The sequence below is a fragment of the Colobus angolensis genome, unplaced genomic scaffold (assembly GCF_000951035.1).
Source record: "Colobus angolensis palliatus isolate OR3802 unplaced genomic scaffold, Cang.pa_1.0 Scaffold426, whole genome shotgun sequence".
Taxonomy (NCBI): Eukaryota; Metazoa; Chordata; class Mammalia; order Primates; family Cercopithecidae; genus Colobus; species Colobus angolensis.
This window is the reverse complement of record NW_012117666.1, coordinates 309,606-320,899: the sequence shown is the minus strand read 5'-3', so window position 1 is coordinate 320,899 and position 11,294 is coordinate 309,606. Positions and strand designations below refer to the sequence as shown.

The following is an 11,294-nucleotide window of genomic DNA, read 5'->3' as shown; positions in this document are numbered from 1 at the left end:
CCCACACACACCATACACACAACCACACACCACACACATGCACACATACACCACACACACACACCACACACACGTGCACATACACACACACCACACACACACTTGCACACCTACACCACACACACACCACACTACACACCACACACACCACACATGCACACCCACCACACACACGCGCACACATGCGCACACGCACACACCACACACACACATCCTGGTGAGTGTCTCTCTCTGTAGGACGATTTGCTTCCTAAACACAGCACAGTGGAAACAATGATTTCAGCAAGCTTCTCGCTCACCAGAAATGGTCGGCGGCCTGATCTCCTTCGATTCCAGCTGGGAGCTTTTTCCCTGAGATTATCATGTTCTTTCATCACAACATCTATTTATATTAACCGCTCTACCCTCCTGCTCGTCCTGCCTGGCGGGGCGTTTGCAAGGCTGAGGGGAGAAGAACTCGGTCTCGTTTGATCAAATCTGCCCTCTCTTGAGGGCTGCTGATGGACAGGTGACCCTCCACAGAGAGGGTCTATAATACCCCTCGGTCACCTACCTGGCCCTTGGGGAGGCCCTCAGTCCTGCTGGCCAAACAAGCACACCCTGGCTGTACCCCGGCCTTTGCCAGGCCCTAGTGGTGCCTGGTCAGTGGCTACTGCCATCCTGACTTGGAGAGACTGGCTTTGAGCAGCCTCTGGCCCAGGGCAGCTCCAAGGAGGGGCTTCCCAGGCCAGCGGCTGTGCCTGGGCTCAGGAACCTTTGGTTCCCACCCATCCGGTCACTGAGGGAGGGCCCGAAGTGGGGAGATCTGCAGAGGGACTGGGGAAGAGGAGAGGACTGGAGAGACTGGGCTCCGTGCAGGGGCAGGTCCTGAACCCTGGGGATGGCCTCAGCTGGCTCAGAGCTGGCAGAGGGAGGCAGTGACCTGAAAGGGTGGAGGACAGCCTGGGCAGCCAGTGAACCAGACCTGGGGCCAGCGCCTGCAGAGGGAGCCCCCCAGGGTCCTGCCAAGATGGGAAGGGTCCAGGCTGGTGCTTGCTCTGGACAGCAGTTTCTTCTTGCAGGGTATCTGTGTGAATGCACACTCACACTCAATCCTGCACAACTCACACACACCGACACACGCACTAGCTCACGTGCCCACACTCACGCTCTCACACACGACACGTGCACCAGCTCACGCGACCACACTCACACACTCTCACATGTGCTGACACACACACCAGCTCATGTGTCCACATACACTCTCACACATGCTGACATGCACATACATGCACCAGCTCATGTGCCCACACTCACACACTCTCACACACGCTGACACATGCACCAGCTCACACACCTACATTCACACTCACATGCACTGACACGCACCAGCTCACGTGACCACACTCACTCTCACATGCGCCGACACGCACATACTTGCACCAGCTCACGTGCCCACACTCACACAATCTCACACATGCCGACACACACACCAGCTCATGCGCCCATACTCACATACTGACACATGCACCAGCTCACGTGCCCACACTCACACGCTCTCACACATGCCGACACATGCACCAGCTCACGTGGCCACATTCACTTTCACACATGCCGACACACACCAGCTCATGCGCCCACACTCACATACCGACACACGCACCAGCTCACGTGCCCACACTCACACTCTCACACATGCCGACACATGCACCAGCTCACGTGCCCACTCACACACACACGCACACACTTATTAGAGCAAAGGCCCTTTCTGAAAAGTGCCCAGTGGGAGCCTGTCCACCTCATTCCCGGATGTACTTCCTCTCTCTCCTGTTCTCCTCTCCTCTCTCCCTACCCCCCTTTCTCTTATACCCAGGCACACACACACTTGCGTGTACACACCCCAGGGCACAGGTGAGTTCCTTGGTGGGAAAGACATCACCAGGACTGATACTCCTCCGTCTCTGTGGCCAGTGAGGTGGGGACTCAGGGCTTCCATCTGCCTGTGCCATGGGTGTGTCACCCAGCGGGTGGACAGAGTCTGGCCGTGAGGGCCTGCACGACTCTGACCTCTCCTGCAAGCAACTGACCGTTCCTGGAGAGGGCCAGACTATTTGGACTCCCTCGCCTGTTTGCAAATCCTCCTCTCCAAGCCCGAAGACCCCCTTCCACAGGTGCGCCAAAGGACGCTGTGCCGCGGCCTGGGGGATAGCGGGGCTGTGTTGCGTGTATTTGATCTAATTTCTAAGGGAATGAGGTCTTTGTAAACCTGATCTGCCCATCTCCGGGGTTTTCCTTTAAGCTTTAGCCCCTTAGCCAAAAGCCAAGGCACAAAGGTGAGCCAGGAGTGTGGACAAGAGGTGCAAGAGCCGCTGAGGCCAGGCAGGGCCAGCCGAGCTTCCCTGTCCTCACTCCCTCCACGCGGGATGGGGAGCAGCTTGCAGCGTGGTGGGAACTGTAGGCTCCAGCCGCCCAGGGTGCTGCAGCTCCTGGAATACACATCATTAATGTGATGCAACGGGACTTTAGAATGCTCGTCTGCACGCCCAGAGGGGCAAGGATGTTTAAATCTAGGTCCAATGTTTGTGCTTCTGACTTTGCTATAGAACTCCACACTGTCATCTGAGGCACTGACTGGTGCTGCTCTCGCAGTGGGAGTCACTTGACCTGCATCTGGGAGCAGTCACCCCCCACCCTGGCCCCTGACTCCTGCCCAGCTTGCCCGGTGCTGGCTTCTCCCAGAGGGTAGGAGTACTGCGCATCGGGGCACCAGAGCCGGGTACACTGTGTACAGGCTCCTCCTGGGAGATCGGTGGTCAGCAAATGGGAAAATGGTACTTGTGGAGCGGCCAGCAGGGAGAGCTCCGTCTCCCTTTGGCTCCTCCGTTGGTGGGGGCATGTGGCCCAGGTCGGGCTGGGGGCTGAGTCGCCCCTAGCTGGACGCTGGGGCTTGGGAGGTGGGTGGAACGGGCACAGCCCAGGTGCTGACAGGGCCTGGCTGGCTGGCGGGCATCAGTTCTTGTGCAAGTGGTCAGTGCCTGAGTGATCCTACATCAGCAAGAACACCTGAGTCCAGGTTCCCAAGCTCCCAGCACCCCTCCTCTCCGTGCTGATGCAACAGAGCCTGGAAGGTTCAAATCACCCAGCCAGGGGCCAGGAGCTGGGTCCCCGGAGCTAAAATTTGGGCTCCACAGTCTGGCCTTGAGCACACAGTCACTTAATATCTTGTGGCCTCACTTTCCTCCTATGACAGCTAGAGACAGAAGGGCCCTACTGTCAGGCTTTTGTGAGGATGCCACATAAGAGTGCTTGGGAAGCGATGACTTGACACAATGTGTGTGTGAACGGATGACTCGGCACAAGGCCCAGCAGACAGGATGCTTCAGAGGCCTCTGACTTCACTGAGAATTAGGGTCAAAGTCCCTGCACTGGCCTGCAAGGGTCCTGGGACCTGGCCCCGGTGACATCTTACCTCTCTCTTATTTATTTTTATTTCTTTACAGAGTCTTGCTCTGTTGCCCAGGCTGGACTGCAGTAGTGTGATCTTGGCTTACTGCAGCCTTGAATTCCTGGGATCAAGACATCCTCCCGCCCTTAGCCCCCTGAGTAGCTGGGGCCACAGGCACACACTCACATGGTTGGCTAATCAAACTTTTTTTTTTTCGGTAGACATGGGGTCTTACTACGTTGCTTAGGCTGGTCTCAAACTCCTGGCCTCAGGTGATCTTCCTGCCTGGGCCGCCCAAAGTGCTGGAATTACAGGCATGAGCCACCCCCTGGCCCTTTCTTCTCACTCCCCTCACCCACTCCTCAAACAAACCCTGGCCTTGGGGCCTCTATGCTCACAGCTCCCTCCTGAGCCTCCTCCTCAGGTGCCCAGGGCTCATTCTCCTTGCATCTCTGCTGGAACGCCTCTCATCGAACAGGCAGGCACAACTCCCATGCCAGGCTGCCAGCCCGGCCCCCTGTGAGGCTATAACCCTGCACCGCTGCACCCAGAGCTGTGCCTGCTGCCTTGCTTATCTGGCTTGCCTGTCTTCTCCTGTTGGTGTGCGAGGAGCCCCATAAAGACAACTGCTCTTTTATTTAGGGCTGGCCCCCGCACTGGAGCAGCGCTGGGCACACACAGGGCCCCCTAGAGACACCACCCTGACAATCCCAGTGGGCGTCTGCTGGGACTGCCACGTGCAGGGAAACACACCCTTCCGCAGTACGGCATGGGTGGGGAGTGAGTTCGGGGGATGGGAGTAGCCACAGGGAGGGAGGGTCCAGCTCCTTCTGCAGGACCCTGGTCCCTCCCATCACCTCCTGCCCCCCTCCAGCCCCTGTGAGGCGAAGCAAAGGGAGCCGTGGAGGACGACGGGATGGGGAAGGGTAGCAGTGAGGGACAAACTCGGAGGGTGCCTGCCGGGGAACAGACTGCACATGGCACAGATGTCAGAACCTGCCAAGAGTGCTTTCGGAACAAACTGGGGTCCCTTGGATTGGGGGAGACCTTGGGGGACAGCACACCTCGGCCCGACCCCCACGGCATCCACGCACTCAGAGGGCGGGCAGCCAGGCTGGGCGACCACTTACATATGAAAGGTTTCACGGTGCTGTGGATATGCTTGTGCTGCTTGAGGCCGGAGGACGTGGCGAAGGTCTTCCCACAGTCGGGACAGGCGTGGGCCCGGGCACCCACGTGCTGCGAGCGGATGTGCCGCTGAAGGTTGCTGGGGTCCGTGAACACCTGGGGAGATGGACGCCGTTGGCTCGTGCCCTGCCTGGACACCTGCCTTGGCCTGGTTCTGGCTGCCGGACCAACCAGCGGTGAGAGCAGGGCCCTGCCTGTCTCTCTTGCCACGTTGCGGTCTGCACTGAGCAGGGACAGGCCTCTGCTGTAGCCAGGACCCGCTGGATGGCCTTAAGTGAGCCACGGAGCCTCCCCAGCTGCTTTCCTCAAGAACAATTCCTGAACTGAGGCTGCGTGAGACAGGGCTGCAGAAAGCGTTTTCAGCTGTGGTGCTGCAACCCTGGCGGGCTGGGGGTGGAGGCTCAGCCCCGCGGCCTCTTCCTTCCACACTGGCGGGAGGACAGGAGCCGTGCCCGGGAGGGGCCTGGGTTCTGGTCTCGGCCCTGATCCTTCTGACCTGGGGGACACAGTCTTCCCTGAGACTTCCTTTCCCTCCTAGTAACACGGAAGGGCCCGAGTCACCACGGGGGTCTCCTGCCCGCTCTGCCGCATTCCATCTGCATTTGGACCAGGGGGTGTACGGAGCATGGGAGTGGGCGCCCGTCTGCAGCCTCCCGCTGTGGCGGGGTTCAGATGCGGCTGCCTTGCATGTTACCTTCACGCAGTTTTCACATTCGAAGCGTTTGCCGCTGTCGTGGGACATCTGGTGGCGGATGAGGTTGGACTTCCAGTTGAAGGCCTTGGGGCACTGGTCGCATTTGTACTCACGCTCCTCCGTGTGGATGACCATGTGCTGCTCCAGGCTGTGCAGAGGATGGGGCTTACTGTGGGGCCCAACTACCTACCCTCTGCCCCGGAGGGGACCCCGACCCCGCACAGCTTGTTCCCAGTGCCCCTTCGGAGCCCCCACCACACTGCCAGGGGACAGAGCACATGCTGGCGTCTCCCTGCCCACCTCCTCTCTGTGATGCCCGGGGTGTAAGGGGCAGAAGTGGCCTTCCCCTAGCAGATGAGGAAGCCGGCATCTGGACGGTTCTATCCCTCACCCAAGACCACCCCCAGGGCGTCTGGAGGCAGGGCTTGATCCCGGCCCACACCCCCTGGGTGCCTCTCAAGATGGTCCTGACCTTGAGGCTAAGCTTGGGCCTAAGAAAAAAGGGGTTCAACATTGGCATGAACCCAGGAGTGGGGCAAGTCCCCAAAATCCAAGGACGCCCCTCTGAGTGCTGGGCACACACCAAGGAGGCAGGCCGGGAGTCACTCGGGGTCTCCAGGTGACACGGAAGGGTGCAGAGCTCAGCTGCTCGGAGGGGCCGCTGCACTTGGATGAAGGAGTTGCTCTAATTCCCTGCTCTCGGGGGACCCCCGGCTTCCCACATCCCAGGGATGACCGTTAATCTTCATGAGCAAAGCAGTGATATATCACGGCTCGTTAATTACGGGGCCCAGCCATCCGTTCAGATCAGAAACGCCTGGTTCCCGAGCATCAGGAGACTGTATCTTTTCCCCTGTTGTTAATTGTGATTTATGTGTTTATGTAAAGAAAACACGGACCCTCTTGAGCGGCATTTACTGGGAAGGGCCGCAGTCGGGATTTGCCCAAACGCTTATTTTCTCAGTCATCTGTTCCGGGTGGAGGGTTTGCCGTCCCCAGGGAGCGGCGCGGGGATGGGCGGTAATCCCCAGCAATCACATAGCCAGTTAGTGGCCTGATGGGCTTTGCTCTGACTTTGCGAGGCTGTCCTGGAGGAAACTCTAAAAGGCAGGAGGAGGGGCCCATGCTGGAAAAGTCTCCATAGCTCCTTGCAGCACTGGACTGAACGTCCTGGTTTTACTCCCCAAAGAGACCAGGAATCTTGTCGTTCCAGGGGGTCACAGGTCCCTAAGGCTGCTCAGGTCCCAGATCCTGGCTCCTGCCTGGTCTTAGGGCAGGGGAGGGCCAGTGTGGGCCCGCTCATGTCTCTGAAGCCCCTCCTGGGACAGGCGGCTGCCACCGGTGGGGAGCAGGGCTGGTGTCTTGGGGATAGGGGTGACCCCTTCCCGCTCTTGCCTGCCATCTGAGAGGGAGTCGTTCCTGTGTCCGGAGGGTGGGGCCACCATGAATCCCTCAGTGGTGGGTGCTGCCACCCCCATCCCGGCCTAGGACCTTATTACAGAAGTAGCCTTGGGCTGAGCGGCTGCAGATCTCGGCTCTGGCCTGAGTTTTTCTCCTTTCTAGTTTCTCCCCATAGCAGGCTGGTAGGCAGGGCCACGAGCCTAGGAGGTGGCTTTCTGGGGCCAGGACATTTGTGGTCAGAGCCAGGGGACACCTGCGGCTCGGGCCACGGGACCCTGCACCTGCTCTGCAGTGTCCCAGCAGGGGTGCATATCCCCCAGGGTACGTCCCACTAGGGGGCCCTTTGTCTCCACCTGTTGGGGGGTGAGGCGGGGGAAGGGAGGGCGGGAGGACCCAGAGGAGGGCGCAGCACCTGTACTTGTTGGGGAACATCCGCTCACAGTCCTTGCACTCGTGGGCTTGGCCGCTGCCTCCTCCAAGGCCCTCAGGCTTGAGCTCCTCAGCCAGGCCCTCGTAGAGCGCAGCCCCCACCGAGCCGCACGTGTACTTCTTGTGGCGCCGCAGGTCCAGCTTGGACTGAAAGAGTTCGTCACACTCGTCACAGCGGAACGTGGGCTCCTCTGCAAGAGACAGAACGAGGCGGTGGTGAGAGAGCCAGAGACCCAGCCCAGGGCTCTTAGGGGACTCTGGAGACCTGGCCCCTTCACCACGGTGCCCCAGGACCTGCACCCAGGCTGGCCAGCCCCGCTCTGCCTCCTGCCAGGGTTCATCCTGGGGCCCACCAGCCTGCCCTGGCAACAGGCATGTGGAGTCCCCAGGGCCCAGCCCTGGGCAGCACCAAAGGACCCCCGAATCTGTGCCTCAGAGGGAGCCCCGAGTGACACCCGGCCCTGCCTGTGCCTCAGGCAGCCACCGTGGACTGGAGGAGGCCCCGAGCTTGGGAGTGGAGGAGGAAGCCGGGCCAAGTGCTTTGTTTATGAATCAGGAGAAAAACGATGACAGAGCTCCAGTGCATATAATAAATTATTGTCGTCAAGGTCAAACAAATTAAAAGGGGGGCAGCTATTATTAAGTTTACGAGGCAGCATCCTGACCGCCTTGCCAAGCCAAACAATCGGCCTGGAGCTGTCATCCTGGTGGGGGGGCTCTGGGCCTGTCCCTGCCTCCCCTGCCTGCAGCAGCTGGGCAGCAGCCTTCCATCTAAGACAGGAGGCCCCTCCCCACAAGACGCCTCAGCCCCCAGCTTGGAAAGAACGCTGGCACTGAGCTCTTTCCCAAATGAATTGAACAATGGTGTGTGCACCACTGTGTGAGTGCACAGGGGCGTCTTGGGCGTGAGCATGCAGCTGTGTGTACACGTGTAAGTGTGAATATCAGCATATCTGCAACCACATTTGTGCATCTTTGTGTGACTGTGTGTGCGTGTCTATGCACTTACACCCATGTTTGTGTGGGGCTGCATGGGTACGCGTGTGCATGTGTGTGAGGGTGTGTGTTTCTGCATGCACCTACATGTGTGAATATTTGTGTGTACTGGCATGTTTTCATACCTGCACATGTGTGGTTTGTGTATGCCTTTGTGTTTAGGCATGTGAGCACCTGTGTGTTCATGTGGGTGCATAGTGTGAATGCATGTGTTTCTGTCTGCATGTGTGTGCATTTGTGTTATGTATGCATAAGTGCATATTATACATATATGTTTCTGTGCATGGATGACTATGTGTATTGTGTGTGCATGTGTGTTTGATGTGCACACATGCACATGTGAACGTGTGTGAACATGCACATTGTGTGTTGACCTGTCTGTGTGTGTGTGCGCACCAATGGGTGTGCAGTTGTGCACGCATGAATATGTGTACACATGCTTGTATATGAATGTGCATATGCTAACGTGCATGTTTGTGTTTGTGTGCATGTGATGTGTGTGTGCATGTGATCTGTGTGTGTGCATTTGTGTGCTTGTGGGAATGTGTGTTAGGGTGTGTATGCGTGTGCACAAGGACTGACCCAGTGCCCAGCGCTGAGCAGAGTCTTAATGAACTTGGTCTGAACGTTGGCTCAAAGGCCTGAACCTAAGGATTGCTGAGGAGAGGAGGGGATGGGGGCAGACGGAAGAGCGCTCTCACTTCCTGTCCCCTCCCTGTGTCAGAGAGACCACCACGGTCACAGGCCTTTAGAGTCCCAAGGAAAGGGTGGGCTGCTTTGCAGTCTGGGCAGTGCAGGGGTTGCCGGAAGTGGCACCTCCTTGCTGACTGGAAGCTTCCCTGAGCCAAAGGGTAGAGATGCTGCTACTTGGCCTGGGCCACCCCAGCTCCCCTGGCGAGTCCTCAGAGCCTGGCTCCTTGAGCCTCAGGTGCCCAGGTGGGGATTCCAGCAGGGTGCTGGCCCTGAGAGACCACAGCAGGCACACTGGATGCCACCACCCCCCCACCCTTGCCAACGAAGGCACAGACATCAGCTCTCCAGATCTGATTTTCACTGCCGTCTTTGGACAGAGGTGAGTATCTGGCTGACAGGGAAGGGGTGCCTGGCCGAGAGGAGCCCCGGGGGTGTGTGCACTGGGGGTGAGTGGGCAGGCACCACTGCCGGTCAAGATGCATGAAACATTGCGATTTCGTTCTCAGCCGGTGTCCAGGCATCCTGGTCCTGCTCGCTAACCTGAACCTCAGGAAAGCACTGGTTTGGGGGAAAACAAGATCATGAAGGGAAAAAAGCCAGGGGTTGCCCAGAGCCTGCGTAGTCCACTTCCCACAGGACTGCAGTCCACACCTCAGTTCCGTCCTCTGGGGCTTGGAAGCCTCCGTCCCAAACCTCTCCGGGGAAGGCTGCCACTCAGAGCTTCCCAGACGCTCGCTGAACAAACCAAACCCACCTAGGAGCTGCCAGGAGGGTTCCTCAGATGGAGGGATCCTCAAACAGGGAGCATGGACTGGGGGGATCCTCAGACAGAAGGGATCCTCGGACAGGAGAGATCCTCAGACAGAAGGGATCCTCGGACAGGGTGCATGGACTGGGGGGATCCTTGGACAGGGTGCACAGACTGGGAGGAGGTGGGTGAGAAATACTCACCCCAGAAGTCTACAAAATGCCACCTTGAAATGTGATTCAAGCCTGCAGATTGTTCAGAAAGCGCTCACTGTGCAAATGATGTGGGCGGCAAGGCTGACCCCTGCGGTCTGGTGGGAGCCCCACATGGCAGGTCCTGTCCTCAGAGCTTAAGAGAATCCAGGCACTGAAGCCTTGCATGGACCTGCGAGCACCCAGGGAAGGGCGATGGTATTCGCATGCCCGCTTCAGAACTGGCAAACTGAGGCTGGGCGAGACTGAGTTGCTTTTTCAAGGAAGAGGCAGAGCAGTGGGCCTAAAGCCTGCCCATGGTTTTGGGGCCCAGGAAGCAGGGCTGGCAGGGCCCCAATTTCCCACTGAGGGTTTTGGGGAAAGCAAGGTGAGCCTGTGACAGAGGGATGCTCACCGTCACTCCCTCTCAGGCCTTCCCTTGTCTTCAGAAACTGGGATTTTCACTGGGGAACAAGCCCTGCAGATCTGAGCACCAAGACCACTGCGGAACACAGCCAACCCGCAGACCCGGGAAGCTGCCTGTGGGTGGATTCCAACGTCCCGGGCTGGAAGGAGGCTGAGATGGGGGCCTCCAGCCAGCATCGTGATTCAGTTAGAAATGCCAGCTTTTATTTTACTCTTTCTGGACCCAATGAAGAACAATCACAGAAGTTGAAATCTGAAAACAAAGACAAGAAGAAATGCCAGCCCCACCTACTCATATTACTGACCAACTTATTTTTTCCAGTTCTCATTTACAATTTGGGATGAAAATAAAAATTTAGATTGCAAGTGAGAATCCAGTCCGATTCTCACTCCAATGGCCTTGGAGGGTGCCCTGGACATGATGGAGCAGACTTCAGTGACCATCCCTGCCCTGCTGCTCCCTGCCCCCAGCCCTCCACGGACGGAGCTGGGCCCCCATCAGAGGACAGGGCCGGGGACGGGACACCCCTGAGCCTGGCCTGCCCTTACTGAGTGGTGTGGATGGGTCTCCTGGCTGTCTTCCAGGCAGGTAAGGCTGGCCCCAAATACACCCCTGGGGCTGGTGGAGGGGCCGGAAGCGGGGGCACAGTTTACGGCATTTTCACTTTCTCGGCACAAGAAACTTCTGCTTTAAAGAAATGCTGAAAGAACATGACCTATTCGATAACGTTTCCCATCTTATTATCTCTGATCTCACGATCTGGCTGGCTCATACACTCTGTGCCCCATGCACTGCCTCCTCTTGACCTCTTCTGGAGAGAGGAAAAGCAAATTATCGGGAGGCTTTCTCAAAAGAAAAGCATATTGGAATGGAAGTAACTTTCTTTATTTTCTCCCAAGAGCAAAAAGTTCTCACGAAAGAGAATTCTTTCCTCTCCATTGTACGTGTAAAAACAAAACACAAAGTCAAATGCATCTGAAAGTGGCTTCCCCACGGTCTGAGTCACTTGTGTGAAAATGGGCCTCGCATTCCTGACAGAGCCGCAGCTCTGCAGAGGGAATGTGTCCAGCCCCGGGACTGCGGGGCAGAGGCTCGGTTCTCCC

The 11,294-nt window shown here is 57.9% G+C and overlaps 1 protein-coding gene across 2 annotated transcripts in view; it reads right to left on the bottom strand.

Annotated features, from left to right (window-relative positions):
- The window catches only part of PRDM16 (PR domain containing 16), a 254,352-nt gene that overhangs the window by 25,546 nt on the left and 217,512 nt on the right, over positions 1 to 11,294 (bottom strand). For both annotated transcript variants that reach the window (XR_001003424.1, XM_011956834.1), the window contains exons 5-7: positions 7,120 to 7,327; positions 5,307 to 5,454; positions 4,555 to 4,708 (exon numbers count right to left, since the gene is read on the bottom strand). Coding sequence is in view for 1 of the 2 variants with exons in the window: in XM_011956834.1 (XP_011812224.1) it covers positions 4,555 to 4,708; positions 5,307 to 5,454; positions 7,120 to 7,327 (510 nt within the window). In the remaining variant the exon portion in view is untranslated. The remainder of the gene's footprint in view (positions 1 to 4,554; positions 4,709 to 5,306; positions 5,455 to 7,119; positions 7,328 to 11,294) is intronic.